At 44.2% G+C, this 19,544-nt stretch overlaps 1 protein-coding gene across 3 annotated transcripts in view; it reads right to left on the bottom strand.

Moving 5' to 3' along the window:
* Positions 1 to 19,544, bottom strand: part of PAPPA (pappalysin 1) — a 254,468-nt gene that overhangs the window by 89,765 nt on the left and 145,159 nt on the right. For all 3 annotated transcript variants that reach the window (XM_075519671.1, XM_075519669.1, XM_075519670.1), the window contains exons 8-9: positions 2,926 to 3,054; positions 1,224 to 1,315 (exon numbers count right to left, since the gene is read on the bottom strand). In XM_075519671.1, coding sequence (XP_075375786.1) covers positions 1,224 to 1,315; positions 2,926 to 3,054 — 221 coding nt within the window. The remainder of the gene's footprint in view (positions 1 to 1,223; positions 1,316 to 2,925; positions 3,055 to 19,544) is intronic.

The following is a 19,544-nucleotide window of genomic DNA, read 5'->3' as shown; positions in this document are numbered from 1 at the left end:
CTTTCAGTACTTTGAGGCTCTAATGCAGCAAGTTACTTGAAACACAAACGTAACTTCAAGACCACCAATAGTCATCATTAGTCTCAACCATAAATACTCTCAGATTTCAACAGAGCAATATGTAAATAAGTACATCACCAAATCAGGCCTCAAGTCCCACAGCGTGGGATGCTGAAGTAAAAATGTAGCCATTGCGACGAGACAAGCAGTCCCCAGCTTACCACCCAAGGGAAACATGGTGCCTGTGAGGTCCTTTATATGTTGCTCCAGGCACAAGAGATAATTGTCCGTTTGCCAAAAAGAGCAAATTTCTGTCTTGCCAACATTGCATTATCTGCTTAGGACTGATGCCCTGAGCTGAAGGCATGGGATCACTAGATGGGACAGAGTATTTGCTTAGTCAGTCCAGATGAGGAATCTCATAATAAAATCTCTTGAGAAAAAGCTGACCCTTTACAAATATTAACTTTGGTTTCAGAAGCTCTGCATGTTTCATCCTTCCCCAGACCTCGCTGAGCCCTGTTTGGGAAATGCAATCGCACAAGGCAGGGCTACCCCACAGAAGGTGCAGTGTAAATTGGTCTCCGTTTCCCTTCTCTACCCCCAGCATTCCTAGAGAGTTTAGTATGTAAAGCTCACAACTGCAGCCCTGCTAGCCCCGATAGCTCGAGCATCTTCCGGCCATTGTGCTTACAGGTTTTGCTAATCAGAGCAAACCAGGCTTGCAAATGAAATCTGATTAAGTAGTTTTCACCTCTGAAAAAGGGGATTAGCTAGACCTTTGATCCTCAGATATTGATTTGCAACTCAAAGGAGGTGTGACCTCAGCTGGACTTGCTTCTGGTCTCAGTCCCTTCCCCTTTCACTCCTCCTCCTGTTTACCAGAAAAAATCAGTTCATGTCTTCTCACGTAGCCAGATCTAAAGCCTATTGAAGCCAGTGGAAAACCACCCACTGACTTCAATGGGCTTTGGATCAGTCCCATAATGGCTGCTTAGCCTTAAGTCCTAGGCTGTTTCAAAGCCAGCAGAACCAATTTCCCATCAAAATGACCAGAAGCTGGGAAGATATGTTCGCCTTTCAAACCTACAAATTCCACCTTTTTTTTGCTCTTCCATGACAACTCTTCTGCTGGAAATGCTGAAAATAGTGTTGATTTTTTCCTTGCACTCTACGTAGAGTTGTTGCCCACCATGAGTGGAAGGGCTCTGAGCCAGACTTACCGATACAATTAAAGGATAACTCCTGCAGGCAGAATAGGGAGCAGCCATCACCGTTGATCTTATTCATATCATCGCATTCTTCTCCCAAGTCTCTGTAGGCAGGGCACACACATGCAAAAAGGAGTCAGATGCAAATGGCATCATCCCAACAATTGCTACAACCCCTCCACAGAACTCCAAAGCCCTGAAATCCAGTACAGCGGCTTTGTGTGCCGACCCTTAAAATACCTCTCCCTTTCTCCTCCAGCCCTGACTTTCATCATTTCTGGTTCACAAGCTTGCCTGGCCACTTCTCTCCTGCACATGTGGATACCACTTGCTGTTCTCTGATGAGGATATGAGCAACTTCCTTCATAGCTGGTGTGGCTGCAACTCAGCAGGTGGGGAAAAAGAGAACAGGAATCGCTGAAACGCTTTGTATTAAATCTGGAAGGGCCAGACTGTGACCCCAGAATGGGAATAACAAGACATAAAGCCTGGTGCTGGGCTATTCCACGTGACGGCACTCGGAGGAGAGCAGTCAACAGGGAGCAGGTGGTGTCAGGGACGGGGTCCTGCCTTGCGCCAGCCCACACAGTTGCAGCAGCATGTGGGGAGAAGAGTGCGAACCAGATGAGAAAGGGGCTGCCACAGCTGCAAGTGGGGCCACAACCAACCAAGCTGTGACACAGTCTGGTTCCTGCTCGCTCCTGAGGCAGCTCAGCTATTGTTTGACGCTTGCTGCAAAGCCACAAGTGATGTTTGAGGAATGTGCAAACATAACAGTAGGAGAAAAATTATGGAAAGCAAAATTAATCTGTCTTTCTCCACCTCTCTCTCCAAGACTGCCCTGGATTCATATGTCGTTTGATTGTTCTCTTTGATTTCCCTGCCTGTTGGGCCTCATCCTGCAAATACTTGCTGCCAGGTATATCATCTGACAGAGTTGTAACTATGTGATTGCTGATCAGCATTATTTCAAGAAAATAATACTGGCTGGATTAAGCACTTGCTTGTTGTTACTTCCATTGTTTAAATAACTAAATTATCTAATGCCAGGAAGCTTTGAAGCAGGTGGCCTTAAGGGCCAACATAGTAAAAGAATAAACCCTAACACAGTTGTGAATGATTGTTTTACATTTTCAGTGGTCTGGGGATTGGCAGCCGGTGAGAGGGAGGAGCTGATTAAGAACATGCAATTCCCAGCACTCTCCCTCAGAGGCCAAATCTATCACCTCCAAATGCATCCCAGCTCCGGTAGTTGGTCAAACAAGAGGTTGCACCAGGAACCTGGCCCACCACATGGCAGGGGTTTTACCCTCTCCACCAGCTGCCAGACACATGGGACTTCACGTGTAAGGACAGCATCAAAGGCTGTGTGAATTTTTGCAGCACTTACTTCAGCTCCATATAGGAAATGTCATATACATGTATAAAGATACAGATACACGAACAAACAGCATATAGCATACTTTCATATCGATCCTGCTGTCTGGACTCCATTATCTGTATCTCTCTCTGTATCTACTGGTGCCAGGATAGCAGGGCCTAAGTTCCAATTAAATGTCATCATCCTGGTAATCATCAAGCACATGAGTCATTATCTACAGATGAGAGCCAGCCTAAACTAAGGAGACATCAGAGGTCATCAATTCCTTTCTAGTCTCAGATTCTGGCTGAGTAGATGTGCCCAGATTTATCTGTTTGCTCGTTCCAGACTTACACTTGGATAATCCCGTCTCCACAGTATCCACTTCCAGAGATATACACAAGTGTGGGGGAAGGCTCGCTCTCCTCCGTCCCAGAAACAATGACGACCTGGTATGTGTATGTGGTCCTATCGCTCAGTTCTCTGCAAGACAAAAGGAAATATTAAGTGATCGGTACAACAAAGGCAGTAGCAAAGGGCAGAGAAGGAGATACTGAAATGGGGCTTGGCTGCCAAAAAGGCAAATTTTAGTTCAAACAGGTCCTCAGAATATTCCTACCTTGTTTTGATGGGATTAAATTTTGGTTGGGTGTCTTTTTCTTGTGAGCACAATCAGCGCTACCTATGTTCATGCTTGATTTATGCACAGCTCTGAAATAGGTGCAACTCTTCACTATTTGACAACTAAACTATTTGTTGATGAAAATCATGCAGTTCAGTGTGTTGCTGCTTACATCTATACCCACTGTAGAGATAGCATCGCACTGACACCATGGCAGCGTATCAATCCTCACCACGTGCAGTGGGAAGTGGTAACAGCATTACCGACAGTCAATAGTACTGCAGCATTTGAGAAACCAGCCCTGTGCTTCCCTGTGTTTAGCCTTGGACACTTCTGCTCCCATCTCTCCACGTCAGGGACAGCATTACCTGCAAGTTTGTGGCATAGTTCAGTTAAAGAACTTAAAATACCCTGTCAACCCTGATTACTTCCTGAACAGCCCTGAGCTCGATCCGACTGCAGCTGGAGCCAGTGGGAATTTGCCTATTGATTTAGGACAGAATTGGACTGGGGATGTTTCAGTGATAGGTAAATAAGTTATCCACTTTGCATACGGGTATTAAAACAGTAGAGTTAAAAAGAAGGTTTCTTCCTCTCCAGGAGAACACAGAAAATAGGATCCACACCACAGCACTAGATCACAGTATTAGCATCGAAATATTCACAGAAAGAATTAGCAAACTGTTACATATTTATGCAAAGCCATAATTACCTAAATCCTGTGCATCTGTAAATGAGGAATAATTTTTTTTATATGCAATACAGAAATAATATAAGCCTAATATAAATGTTTAGCTCTTTTACAATGTCTTTTACATTATCAGAACTCAAAATGTTCCACAAAGAAGCTCGTTACCTTTATCCTCATTGTGCTGATTTGTACAGCCACGGAGTGGTGAAGGAAAAATGATTTGCTCAAAGTCATCAATCAGGCTAATTGCAGAGCCCATAATGCAACCCAGTTCTTTCCTAAGCCACGCCAGTGCTCTACTTATTACGCTTGTATTGCCCCAATTACTGACAGCAATATACACATCTTTTTGTCACAGGAACTTGGTCAAAAAGCATGTATTAATGAACTGTGTACTACGAAGAGATACATCTACTACACAGAGCAACAAAGCCATTGAAGTAGATATCAATGGACTGTAGTTACTGAAATCTTCAAGTTCACGAAATAAGTATCTCCTTACAACATTCATTAAATTAACAAGCATGACTTAAACTCCAATATCACACATTATATTTTACAACAAAGCTGTTTCTCATGGATACTATGCAGGCAAAATAACTGTCTTTGAGAGAATTGCACGTGAACAGCACTGGAATTTGATTTTTTGTTACCACACTTGAAATGAGGAGTGAAACTCAGTGGAACGAAAACACAACACAACTGGCTTTCTCATTGCTTCTTCACCTGATTCCTGTCGGCAATAGTCTGTAGCTCCTATTAGCTAAATTTGAGGATTCAGGTAGCACAAACACTATCTTAATTCACCTACAGGTTGGGGAGACATCTACCCAGATATTGGTATGAGTGTTTATTCAATCAAAGTGAAAAATTTCAAACTTCTGCCCTTGGGACCTGTTAAAAACAACTACTTTTGAAAAAAAATATAATTAAGTGGCCAAACACATGCTGATGTATAATACTGAGGGTTTCCTCTAGATTTTACTCCCGGATGAATCCACTTATTAAGACAGGAAGTTTCTGATACATACTGATGAAATCAAAGCAGAGGCAAGCTTTGATTATCAAAGAGCAGTTATTTCTCAAGTTCTTTCTTCAAAACCATTTGTAAAATATTTAAGATTAACAACTATACTTGCAGAAATGTGGATTTTGTCACTGGGGATCTGCTAACCACAAAAAAGGTTTAATTCTTAGAAAAGACTGTTAACAAATGAACAGTTTGGGCAGCTATAACAGCTACAAAATAAATAAACCCATGCTGCTTTCTGATGTGCTGAGATCGCACGCGTGAGTGCAAAATAGTAGTTTTCAGATTCTGATTTTTTCTGTGATTTCCACCAATACCCATAAGTGATGGGCAGGCATTTGGCTAACAGCAGAAAGTGCCTCTGCAAGCGTGTTTTAGTATGTGGGAGTGTTTGTGTATGCTTGTGTGCACATGTAAGCAAACGGAAAACAGGAAAAGTTCACATTTTTTTATGTACAGGGCGGGAAGTTGGCAGAACATAATGGAAGAAGACATAGTACTAAATTAAGCACGGGAAAGAATATGGTGTTTATGAATTATTAGGTGACTGGAGATGAACATGTATGTGGGTGAGTAAGACAGAAAACTGGAAATGAAAGTTATTAGGTGGGGAGGACTCTAGCATATTTAACTGTATGGACTGTGAATGCAAAACTGCATGTGGGGAGAGGGCCCTGTAGACATCGGAGAAGAGTGACTGCTGGCTTTGTGGCAGTGGGCTTTGGTTTAATCCTGTCACCTGCTGCACACTGGCGAGGGCAGATTTCCAACTGCAGCCTGCTGCTCAAAAAAGGAAAGCTCTTGGAGAAGTGATATGTCTCAACAGCCAAATGAACCTTATAGTTTAGTGACAGGAAAAAGAAAAGGCCATTTCTGCTCCATAAAAGAAGGTGAGCAAAATACCTGATTCCTTACACATACATTTAGGTATTCGCACAGCCTGACTTCCCTTACTTCTACACAGCTTGGGTACAAAAGCTGGTTGGACTCGATGATCTTAAAGGTCTTTTCCAACCTATACGATTCTGTGATTCTGCGATTCTGTGAAAATAGCCATTAGCTGATTTATGCTCACAATACCCCATGAGCTATGAACATAATATCCTTGTCTTAGGTTAAAATACAGAGAAAGGGAAAACAAATATCTGGGGACATACAGGCACTGTAAAGCAACATCAGGACCGGTAGCCAGCTCTCCAGGCCCACACTGCAGGCGCGGGGCCAATCCTCCCCATCCTTATCCCAGCTTCCCTTTTGGACAGCTCAGTCGAGAGCAACCTGGAGCCTCACAGCCTTCCCCCCGCTGGGGATGGCAGAGAAGCCCCAGGCTGTCACACCCAGGGGCAGCACCACAAACCAGCCACGCCCAGACAAGACCAGAAATGGGAGCACATGTGCTCCAGAGGTGCCCTCCAGCATCACGCAACCAGAGCTGGAGACACGCCTCGACTGGAGCACCAGAAAGCCATCTTAGAAACTCAAACGCAAGGCATCGCGCTTTCAGTTCACCCTGGCCTGATGCAACTAGTGGCAAAAACCTGATTGAGCTGATGTGGCATTTCACAACTCAACAACTGGAACCTGAGATACTTACGTGCTCCTGAACTGTTAAAGTTATCATATCGGCAGCAACTGAGAGTTTTAGCATTCCTTCACAGTACCCACATTTCAGAAAAATATAGCTGCTAAAGGGATGATATGTGCAATACTTCGGGCAGTAATCCAGTACCATAGTGAGGGAGGGAGGGAGGAAGGAATGCAGGAACGAAGGGGCACCCCCCCAAAAAAAAAAAAAAAAAGAATTTATTCTCTCCTATATAGTTAATGGGCACCAAGGTCGATATCACAGACTGTATCTGGAGATGTCAGCAAAACAAGCTCTGCTCCAAGTGGTGATAAAAGTGTGATTTTTGACCATTTATTTTCTCCCCCACCTTCCCTCAGACCTGATGGCACACTAACAGCGATATTGTGCTCTTTCAACTCTTCTGTCAGGCAGATCCAACACACGCCAGCTTCGTACAATGCTACTTAAGGAAGTGAGACAGAAGAACATCTTTAGTGTTAAGGATGTGAACAAACACTCTGTTAAATTTATATCTATGGTCTTTTAATGACCTTTTCGAGAACTCAGTAAGCCGCATTGATCGCTGCAGCTTCCGCCCGTGGGGAGGCAGTCTTATTAAAAAGCAATGACTCAAGCCCTCTGCTTAGAGGGGGAATTAGGACGTGCCATGTGAAATACCACGAGGGCAACTTTCCTGTCTGCTGTGGCGAGTGACAGATCCAGGGTCAGAAATACAAAACCCTCTAATTCTTTTCCTGTTTTTACTGGGGAGGCTGGGCAGTCGAGTTAATCTTGCCGTGTCCCCCAGGCAAGGGACCTCTGCTTTCAGTTTGGGTGTTCCTGTAAAACTTATGGGAAAAATTATACCTCTGGGAAGTTGTTTTCTACTCAGACCAAGGTGGGTTTAAAGGATCCTTGAATTTACAGCAGCAACACACATGCCCTCGAGTGCCAGCAGATCTGCAAGGGCTGACGCTGCCCCAACCACCTCTGCTCTGTGCCCACTGTAGGGCTTCAGCATCTGAGGGCACAGTGCAGCACTCGAGACTCAGTGAAAGCACCCAAAGAAAGCAAACATCCCACACCTCTCTCCCTACTACAATAGCATATATATTTTTCCTACTACAGATAACAGCAGGGAGGGTTTTTATACAGCAAAGACTTGTTTCCAACAAAATTGAAAATATCCTTAAGGCTGATTGTAGCTTCTGCCCTATGAAAACATAAATGGCCAGAAAGCAATGAAAGCAGACAGCGTTCCTGTTATCTAAGGACAAGATGACAAGGTCTTAGGCATCCCCAATTAAATTACGGCTGTCAGAGGCAGTGTCATGTGAAACAGGCAGATTCTGCACCTCAAGTGTCCTCATGAAGGACCCATCTTTCTTCGACCTTAAATAGCCACCAAAGCCTTGAGCCAAAAGACAACATTTCCTGGACAGCTCTCCACAGCCCAGAGTGAGTCTGCCAGCAACGTCCCCGTTTCCCTCTAACACTATCGCCTTTGCTCTTCTTCCCTAGCAAGAAAGCCTGCCGAGCAAAACAGGAAATCTACTGGCAGCAAACAGCAGCAACCCACATCTTCACCTGTTGCAATGCTTTGGATCAGCTACTCAAGGTGGACTCAATGTGACCAGCTGCTCAAGGTGGACTGAATACAGCCACACACGGAAGAGCCGAAGGTCTATGCCAGCTCCAGTCCCATCTTCCGCAGCCTGGAGCTGTCCAGTTGGTTCCCCCATGCTGCTCACAGCCACTGAAAATCTCAACATCATTTACAGAGGTCCTGAAATACCCCAAATACCCACTAACTCAGTGAAGAAGCACTGCAAAGCTCAGACATGCTTAGAGCTTTCCAGTCCTGGGCACTGAACCAGGGCTCGATGTTTCTAGATCAGAGGAGCTAACACTGCTCTCTTCGTTGCTACTTAGAGAGTGGGTCAGTAATTGCACTGGGTTTTACCTCTTGGTAATGCCACCAGGGTGTTTGCAGGCTCCCCCATCCTCAGGTGTTCCAAAAGCAATTGATAAAGAGTAACCCAGGGGATGAGTTCACTTTAGGACAACCTGAATATATTTGCTCCCCATCTCCCGTCCTTTTTCCTGCATTAACGTTGATTGTGCCAATATGACCATTTTCTTCTATCTCCTCTCTTGCACATGCTCCCCCTCGCCTTGCCTTTCCTTCTTTTAATAAAAATGGCATGAGAAGCACGGCAGAAGATAATGAAGAGAATTCCTGCCCGGCTCTGCAGTTGGGAGAGAGGAGGGGCGGGATGCTATAAACAAAAGAAAGACGTAAAAAATATTGAGCTCTTGCGATGGGCTGTTTTTTCAGCTGCAGTCCGATCTCTCGCTGTTTGGATAAGCCCAGCAACATGGCAGGTGCAAAGGCCTCAAAACAAGTCTCCTGCCTCTCTCTCAGACACTGAGCTGACTCAGAAGACATAAACGCCAAAGAAGTGGCCTCAGAGAGGATTTTCTCTCTACCCATGATAAGATAGGTCCCAACGGGGGCAGTGGGTTTGCTCTTTATGATTTGTTTGTTGACAAGCAAATCAAACCAGAGTAGTTGAAGTATTAAATGAAGGCTTATAAATTGGATGGGACAGTGGGGACTGGATGATGAATTTCTGCTCTCAAATCCAGCTTAAACCTGAACTGGGTACTTCTGAGGAAGAACGGCAGAGCAGCCAATAACCTGAACAGATAATCTCAGTTGAATACTTGGTGGGGTACGTTTTGTACCATCAGGTGTCTCTGCTCTCTGAAGCCCAGAGTATCACCATTCAAAGCAGTGGCATCAAGACAATGCCCAAACTCAACTTTTGCTCCTGACTGTACGAGTAACACCTAAAAAACCCACCTTACCCACTTATGCAATACAATGAGACCCCACGTATTTGAGATTGAAGTCAAAGGTTGAGGGATCCAATCTATTAGGAAAAGGAAGATGCCCTTTGCTCCATGAAATACTGCTATGAACCAAAGTCACCACCAGCTCTCATAATCACCACAAAATCAAAACAGGCACTTAGGGTGCAGCTCTGCTCTCGTTTACGTTGGTGTAAATCTCAAGTAACTTTAGAGACCTGAGCAAAATACTCCAGGTTCAAACCATTGCAGCTCAGCTGCTCATCTGTTCCTCTGAGTTGCAAATGTGTGCATTTGCTGCTCAGACCAGCTCCCCGCCTGCACAAGATGCCCTGGCGCAGGACTAGACGCCTGGTTGTAGCACCTCTGCTCTGAAACCCAGGTCCTGTTTAGGACCTTAAACACATTTGGTTTTGAACATTTGTTTTTTACACAGACCGCTCTCTTCTGTCCTTCGTGCAAGAACCGTAAGTTTTTTTAAGTAGCAACATATAGATATATATGCAACTGATTAACTCCAGCAGACTTTGATATAATTGTCCAAGTACTTTTGCCCTGGTACCAATTTAAAACACAGTAGCACATTTAATAAAAAACAAAGTTTGCAGCCAAGGCCTTAAAGATGTTTCTTGTTTTTTCTCAAAAGAAAAAAAATAAATGTCAACAGATAATTTTCTACTTTCATGTTTAAACAACAACAAAACCAAAAATTATGAATTTTTAAAGATGATATAAATGGAGGATCCAAATGAGATTGGGTTACAAATCCTGGGATAAAGTAAATCCTAGAGGCCCAGGGCCTCACATGGGTGTTTGCACTAGACAGGCAATTTCACGGCAGCACACAGGTTAAGAGTCAGAGCACCTGGTTGCTATTAGAAGCAGGGAAGGTGGGGGAAAATCTTTTGTGTTTGCTTCTTCACCACTGCGATCAGACCCTAAGCTGAGATGGAGTGCTTCTTAACATGAAGCTCAGACGTGGCCACTGCAGGAGGGAAGGCTGTTATGTTTTGACTGAGGAAGGAAAGATCTGGGACATGAAATTCAGAAAGCCCTATTTCCAACCGGTGGAAGCCAGCACTTCTCTATTGATTTCAAGGGAATGGTGCCAGTATCCACCACCTGAGGATAGTGCCCCGGTGTACCGGCACAGCAGGGAGAAAACAGTAACACGACCAGCAGGCAGGTTAGGACAGGTTAATTGCTCTAAAGGCCATCATCGTCACTGGCAAACCTTTGCCTGTTGCATCGTGCCTCTCGATGAGCACTTCCTGATTACTCATACCGCTAACGACATCCCAGCTGTGGTGCAGCTTTGCCATGCAGGACCGCCAGCAGCAGCACCCACGCGGGCTCCAGCGCTGGTTCAGACCACGCCGCAGGAGAAGTGCCTGATACACACCCTGCACAGGGTCTGGGACCCCAACGACCACCCCTCAACTTTTGGATGTCGATTATTCATCACCAGAGCTGGGAGCACTTTGGCTGCTCCCCTCAGCCCCGTGCCAGTTCGTCAGGTTCAGCTCTCCCTGTGGGCAGAAGGCTATTCCCAATTTAGGGTCATCAACTTGGCAGAATAATGTTCAGCTTCTCTGAATCCAGACCCGACCTCTAGGATTTCCTTTCAACAGTCCTGAGCCAAGACCTGATTTTCAGAACTTAATACCCTCCCGTTTCCATGTAATCCCACCAAAATGGTAAACAGAGCCATGGGAGGAGATGCTCACAGCACCTGATCCAAAGGCTCCTGAAGCCAGTGGAAGTTATTATGTGCATTTTCAGTAGGGCTTAGACCGGGCCCCAAGCGAACACAGATGTTTGCAGTTTTCTCTGGTTTCACCTCTACCATCTCTCCTCAACGAAACTCTGCTTTGGAGGGTAAGGGCCCGGGGGCTGTGGCACTCCTGAGGCGCTGCTCCTCAGGAGGAGGGAGGGAGCCTATATGTACATGTGCATATGCGTGAGAGAGATGTATGTGCTGTCACGCACATAGCAGAGCCACATGGCAGAGCACACAGAGATGGGCGAGGAGATGAGGTGACTATTGCAAAGGAACGTTTTGTCATTTCCCTCCTTAGGGGCTCTGTGTTTTGCCTTAAGCCACTTCAGATTATGAGAAATCCTACTAGCTGGTCTCCAGTGGGATCTTTAATGGTTTAATAACTGAACATTACTGAACATATTTCCACTAGCCTCTTTCTAAAATCCCATCATGAGCTAATTTCCTCTATTGTCATTACATCTGCAACTGGTCTTACATTTCAAAAAAATCTCTACCACTGTTAATAAATGATCTCGTTTACTGCACTGAGCTCTCAGGGCCAGTATTTTTAGTAGTGGCTGATAACTTGGGGTGCCCAATTCCAGGCACCCTCACTGGGGTACAATTTGCAGAGAAGAATGAGCTTTATTTCCACCCTGCCCCTCCTGTCACAAAAAGCTCCAGGAAAATGCTGGAATTGGGGCATCAGCATGGAGATACCCAACCCAAGAAGATCCTGGCCAGAAATACTAAGGTCACGTTTGGGTGAAGTAATCACACGATGGGTGCCTTGGGCCCACGGTGTGTTCAGTGCATTGCATGTCATGCAATGATACACCTAAAAGGCTTCTGTCTTGTCTGTGGCTGTATCCAACAAGATATTAAGGACAGCACAGGTATTTTAGTCTTACTGCAGCGTTGTTTTCAAATCCTTGCATGTTTAAGTGTAGCTCCAATTTTAACAGAGACTCGGAATTTATTTCCTAGGAAAATATATTAAAATAAACTGCCCAGGAAATGATCAGGCCAATAGTTCAGTAAAAGTAGCTGAAAAAAGCTGTACTGGCTGACACTGCTGATAAAAAGGTAGGTAACACATTTCTGCTTCTTCTGCGGTATTTGAGGCTCACTCCAAGTTTTACAAGAGAGTTATTTTTAAATTGTTGCATAACACATGTCTGTCCAATATTTCTTTCCTCAATCAAGCAAAGAAAATGCATTTGTTATTCCTAGGAGATTTCTGGTGCTTCTTATCTTATTTAGAGCCCAAAATAAAGATGCACACAAGAAGGCAAACATCAGAGAGAAATTATTATCCATGAGATAATGCACAGCCTAATTTACCACATATCTGAGACTGTTTCACCTGCAATAAATTATTTTGCCCAGCAGGAAAAGTCCTGTTTGACCTTCATTTTTTTTTTCCTGCAGCTGAAAACTCTGCTACTACTTCTAGGTCGTGAGTTCAAATTCCGCCCTGGCTGGGAGTGATTAAATATATCAATTTCTAATAGTATCTGTTTGGTTAATAACAGGACAGCCATTAATGTTCACTTTTTCAGGGACGCTTGCGTACAGGTAAATTGCAGTCTATGGGTCTGATCTCTCTACAGCCTCTGTGTATTGCCCAAGAGGTACATTGGAGACACGAATCCAATGTAGCAGCAGTTCTTGAGGAGTCCCTGGCTGGAGCAGAGCCAGCAGAGCCGATCCCAAAGCAAAGTGTCATTCCCCAAATGGGGCAGTCCCTCTTTCCTGGCTCTTCCCATGCTCTCGAACCATTTCTGTGAGAGAGGCAGCTGGGGGTCATTCAGAGCAATCCCACACTTCGAAGATAGATCCAGGCTGAAAAATTCCTCTGGGCTTCCCTGTCTCAGGATCACAAACCCATAAAGATATAAACCCGCCCTTACTACCTTATTCTTGCATCATGTGTGGCCGAGCCAGAACAGAAGCTATGGATTTTGTCAAGTGCCAGCTATAGTTACAGCGTTACATAAGAAACCGCAACAGTGAAGAATCACAGATCTATCACTACAGCTGGCACCAAATGGCATCTTTGCACAGGCTGAGCAGAAAAGGTGCCAACTGAATGGGCACAGACAGTCAAATTGTTCTTGCTCTTCTCCAGGGCAGGGTTAAGGCAATTTGGCAGAGGGTGGTAAGGGAAAAAATTGCTCTATCTGTTCTGTGTGTGGGGTCAGGAAGCAGGTTTTATTCTTTTGCAGAGATAACCTGGCATCTTTAATGAAGAAAGCAAGAAAGAAGGAAAGCCATCAGAATGTGGCTTCCAGCTGTCAAGTCACATCAGCCAAGAGGAGATATATAATGACTGAGAGCAGCGGCACTGCTAGCCTCTAACATTTACTTGTGAGCTCTTTGAAAGAAGGCACCTGGAGTATTTCTTCTGTAAAATGCCCGGCACGCTACTGGCAGCTATAAATAATAACAACCGCTACCTTGGTATTTAGCAGCAAAACTTATGTGAAGGAAAGATGCAGGAACAGTAGATGGAAAAGAAACAGTCTTCCTCTTCCTGGCTTAGCGAGCCCTCGGTATAGAGCAGGGGTACATTCTCCTATCTGGCACAGGGAGCAGAATCAGTCATCCCTGCTGCCTCCCTGCCCAGTCCCAGCTCCCCGCTGCCGTGCAAGCCAGAGGCGAGGCCACGCTGTTTGGGAACGGAAAGCATTTCCCCAGGGGGATGTTGGTGGTGAAGATGCTGCTGGGTGGAGGACTCTCCTTCCTACCAGCACTTCACCTCTGTTAGGGTCAGATGAGCCTATGACCATTTTCCCACTGTTGAAAGGGAAGGTGTGGGACAGGCAATCATCCCATATATATCTGTTCTTTCATCATGGGAAATTTCCAGGTTCATTAAGCAGAAACAGGGCAATCAATACTGGCTGCACAAGGAAGGAGCTGACAACGCAGCCAAGGCTAGAGAGGGCCTCAGAGAGGCGTGAAGATGGATGATGCTTGCTAGCGGATTGCCAGCACCTCTGCTGAGCTCCAGGACTGCTACGCTGTCCTACATCAGCTGAATATTAAACTTCACAACTTTGCCAAAACTGACCACAGGCAGCTCCGGTACACTCAAAGCTCTTCTCTGACACACCGAGGCTTTCGGACAGTGACAGAATGGTCGTTAATCCAGCTGGGAAACTAGGGTTAGAGAGGAACAACTGAAACATTTACTCCTTAATGCAAGGACTCTGGATGAAGAACTAGGCAAGAACTAGCAGTACAAGTACGGTACCTGAAATGGGAAATTAGAGGGGTAAGAGAAACCTGGTGGGACAGAAGGGTGTTTGCTTCTTGGGAAAGCTCAAAATAGCTTTGTCCATGCAGCACTGCAAACTAATGACAGGGAAGTTCTTAGGAATGAGCAAGAAAGTGTGAATAAGAGTAAATCTGTTCCTGTTGAAGCTTTGTAAAAGTGTTTTTACTGGAGATGAGCTGTAAACTTTCATATGGATACAGATAGGGATCTCTAATATATTACTAGAGAGAAATAATACAGAAAAATGTGTAATTATGGGAAAGAAACCTAGATGCAGGCTAGAGAACAAATGCTTTTAATAATGGCAGGTCTCTGGTACTGCTAGGCGTGACAGCAGGCATCAAATACTTAGGGACTCAACAAGAGATGACACTATTTTGCACTTCTAGTAGCTGTAATAGGTTGGATTGCAAGAGAAATTTGAATGAAAACGGAAATTTGTCTTTCAGTTATCACTTTAAGGTTAACTCACAAACATTTCCTGCAAATAAAGATCTGAACCCCAAAAGTCCAAGTATCCTCAGACAACACAGAATTGGTAAATAGGCTCAGTCAATGCAGAGAAGGATGGAGTTATTATGTAGAAATGACTAATTTACAGGATTGGATGTCTCGAAATGGTGCATATGTTGGTATAAGACAATATTATGCATGTAGGATCAAGAAATTCAGAATAACTTGGGAGCTCTTCATTGCAAGTGAGAGGGGAAGAAGCAGCTGGTTGTATGTATTCAATTGCAAGACGACTATGAACCATCAGTGGGATGTATCCACAAAAAAAGCACACAAGGTCCTTGCACACATCAAGGCAAGGCATTTCCAGGGTAGCTGGGTAAGTATACGTGCACAAGGACATCTGGAATACCATGTACAGTTCTAAAGCCTGTTGGGAATCCAGATGTGTAGCATGCCGATACTGAATGGACAACCTAGCAGCTCTTGCAGATAAATCTGGGCATATAAAGTGCTTTCTTAACGTTTCAGTCCTATCTTAGATACTCCCCAGTATTTCCTGGCATATCAAGAGAGGTTTGGCATGGTAACTGTGGAGGAGGGGTGAGCAGAAGATGGTGATAATATGGGCTTCAGCTTTTGGTGTCGGGAGAACATCCACCCAGCGATCTGTATCTTGTTTGGGTGGAAATATGGTGTTAATTATCTTCATGACAGATGGATCTGGCAATTCATTTCAGCTGCTTTAGATCATACATTCCTCTGGCTGGTAGACCTTCAGAAAATAGAGAAACAGATCTTCAAGATGAAGGAAGGAATGCCATAATAAGGACAGATGTTGCCATGAAATTTTAGTGTTGCATTCAGCAGGAACTTAGGTTTACATATCATCGTTGTGATAGTCATATTTTTCAGTCCTCTGTTCAGCTGGGCCTATGTCATGTAAATGCAGTCTTCCTATTGAGTTCAGGGGCTAAAAGGCACACCAATAATTGGCTGTAATGAATTATTGCTCATTATGAATAGCCACTGCTGATTCTCCAGCCTCTCTGCTTGTTCATATTTGTAGGAACCTTCAGACTAAGAATTGTTTTCCATCTCCTTCAACTACTCATCATCTGGGGTTCCTGACAGGTCACTTCTCATACACCCTTCTGATTGGATACCAGTAACAAATGGCAAATGCATCAATAATGCAAATTTTGAAACAAACGATTGTTCTGGATAAAGTGCAATGCTAAAGCACATGAAACGCTGAGGACCCATGAACAATGCCACAGCAGCTCTCCAACTACTTGCAGTCTCGATGATGGTAATTTCTCGGTCATTCTGCAATCACTCCAAGAAGCCTGAGTGAGATCTGCATTCCACCGTCTTAGGTGCAGAGTTAAAATACAGTAAATGACATGGAGTTTACAAGCTTAGCACTGAATGGAACTCCTGATTCTAACAAAATATTTAAAAATACTGTACTTACTTAAACAACAACTGTACACAGATGATGACCAGTCCCTCCAGCTATTATCGAGCAACAGAAAAGGTTTAGCCATAGAATGTAGGTGTAAATAGCCAAAACTGAGAAGAAAAACATATTCCCTATATGAGAAAATGCAAGTTTCTCTCTCAGTCTCTCCTTTTTCTTTCTTTTTCAAGTATGAATGCAGTATCTCTAGGTGTCACGTAGCTACTAAAGCTCTAGGCAGTGTAGGAATGGCTCAGATGAATATATCACAGGACAGCATTCTTACTTCTCAGTGATGCTCAGCTCTGCAAAACCAAAACTCATACCAGGGCTTCATGCTGGGATTCTTTCTAAGGTTATTTCAGTCAATGCCTTTGTCTTGAAAAAAGCCTACGAGTTAACACCACAAAGACAACCCGATCCATCGCCATCCACCATTTTGAGGTTTCCTACAAAGTCTGTGGCAGAAAAGTTGGGAAAATTTCCAATTCTTAGAAACTTTTCTAGTTTTTCTGACAACTTTCCAAAACTAACCTCGGTATCTCTCGGCTTGGCCTGCCAGAGGGGAGAGCGTGGATCTCGCCAGCACGCCCGGCTGCTCACCACTCGCAAATTTGGCTACTGAGAGTGCAATGGGGTACACAGGCTGCTCACCCCAGGCTGTCCTGGTGGGACTGACACCTAACTGTACCTGTGACATCCTCAGGAGAGCATCTCCGTGGGGGCACTCCCTTCTCACTGACCTCTTAAAAAAATCAGTGGTTGCTACAAACGAATGCAAGAGCAACAATTACTTTCCAACTGCAATGATGTGAGTGTAAAAGCGCTACAGTAAGGGCAAAGAGAGGGCAAAGCAATTACCACATTCGCCATTGTGACTAACTTGCACATTATTTCTAGAGAACAGCCAGAGTGAAACCCTCCACATATGAGTACAACCCGAACTTTGGATTAAATTGTGAGCTGAGACTTTGAGACTTGCAGATGAGGCTCCTTCCTTATCACTCGCTGCGGTGTGAAGACTCAGCAGTTCTGTGCTGCACCTGGCCTGACCTCTTTTTTTCCCCCACTGATTTATTTAGCTTTCTGCTTTCTTCCTAGGCTCTGACTCTCATTTTGTATCACAGATACCAGCAATTCTGGCTGATCATACTCAGTGGAATTGAGTGTATCTTGCCTGGTTTCTGTAAGGTCCAAGGATAAGGTCCTGTCCCTTAGAAATGATTGTTAGCCTCAGCTTGAGCCAAGAGCTGAGATTAAAATTCAGCTTGAGAACAGAAGGTCTGGCATTATTTTGCATTTCTTAATAAAAGGTTTCCACTGTTCTAGTTATTTAGTCCCCTCTGTGGAGCACCCAGTGCTGACTAGGCAAGGGCTATCCATTAAAGGCTGTCTCTCCTCTCAGCTTAAAGAGAACTTCCCTCTCTTTGATGGGAAGAAGGTAGGAGAAATTAATTTTTCTTTCAGCATCGCCACACCTGGGGAAAGGATCTTGCTCACAGATAACAGTGCAAGCAAATATTTTCTTTGGGAGAAAAAGAGAAAGTGAAGATCAAGGTCAGAGGAGGCAAAAGTAAAGATATGCGACTACCTTCAAAATAACCTTCCATAGAACATGTAGGGGTGTCATTTTATTTAATATGGAAAACATGCAAAAGCATAAAGGAAGGGTAACTGGCTTGGGGCTTACAGAGAGATAAAGGGACTGCAAAGTCTGGTTGCACAGATATGCTGAATTCCAGCTGTACAGAATGAGACAAACAGGTAGATGCAAACAGGTTGAGAGAGATTGCATTTACCTCTACGTATATATAGACACACATAGGAGCATAGCCCAACACCTCTGTCCCTGAGTTCCCTGAAGCATCTTCCCTCCTTCCTGCTTACAGAGTATAAGGACTGTAGCTGCTCTTTGCACAAGGTGCTAATGGAAAATTCACCTTGCCTTTGCCTCTACCACGTAACCACAAACCCATGCAGAGTTTCAGCAAGTTTGCTGTGTCTCAAGGTATGGACCAGCAGCAGCCTGGACATACAGCATCAGCCTACAAATCTGCACGACTCCCCCCATCACCAGGGGATAGGGATCAGCGCTATGCACGTAGGCATATTAGGATAAAAACATCACCCCACTTTTCAAGATTTCAAACACATGCTGAAGTCTTGAATCAAAGCCAACTACAAGTGCTTAAGAACCTGCATCTTTGACTCCTCACCCAGTGACTAAAACCTTCATTTTAGTTTTCCAAGCATCACATCGGAGCTCACTGGCAGGGTTTTCCCTGTACTCCCTGGAAAGACACAGACAACCTGAGGCCAGCTAGACTAGAGGGTTTGGTTAGGTTGGCTGCGCCAGCCTCCAGGAGCATCCGTTTCTGTCTACTGATCACAGGTAGAGCCCAGAAAGTCTAATGTAAATTTTATGTCTGATTTCTAGCTGGCTGTGTAACTAGATGAGACATACAGACAGGTAGAGTAATGTTACCCCGTGTGATTTATTCAATGATGCACAGGAAAATTGTCATTAATCCCTGGCTACTGATTTAATTATTAGAGCACCCTTTTACTACAGCTGGCTATAAGCTGGAAGTCACCCACAAAATCATAATAAAAGACAAGGGAATAGAGCTCAGAATACAAGTTATGTTTTGGGCTTTTTTTTTTCCCCCCACATTTTGTTATGAACTCAAAACTGGACCTGTTTCTGTGGGAACTTGTGCTAAGGTATGCAAATATTTCAAACCAAACCAGTCCCATTTTCCAATGAGAGTGGGCCAGGTTTCAGGCAAAGATGCTTTCACAGCAAAACCATGGGAAAATTCACCATTTTCCATGTTTCCAATATGCCAATATTCATCTCATGTTAAGTGCCAGCAATTGTTGGAAGAAGGCTACAACCCAAGAAACTACTTAAGCACATGCTTAACTTTCAGCACATGAGTAACCTCAGTGATGTCCTGGGTCTTGTTTTTATATTCACTATTGTTAGTTACCTTGAATTTTTAAACCCGGAGGGACAATTTGCATCTTCTGGGCTGTATAATTGGGCCATGAAAGGGATGGTAGCTCGTGATTACTGAATTGTTAATTAATCATTTTTATTATATTTAAATATGCTTTAGAAGACCATAATGATGTATGCTTCCTTGATATTAGCTGCACTAATTAGATCATCTTTTCTAAATTAGAGTGCAGTTTTCTTAGCAGGTTTCCTTTTATCTGGTGTTCA

This window comes from Mycteria americana, chromosome 17 (assembly GCF_035582795.1).
Source record: "Mycteria americana isolate JAX WOST 10 ecotype Jacksonville Zoo and Gardens chromosome 17, USCA_MyAme_1.0, whole genome shotgun sequence".
Taxonomy (NCBI): Eukaryota; Metazoa; Chordata; class Aves; order Ciconiiformes; family Ciconiidae; genus Mycteria; species Mycteria americana.
Note: the sequence above shows the minus strand (reverse complement) of the source record. Positions and strands in the feature narration are given on the sequence as shown.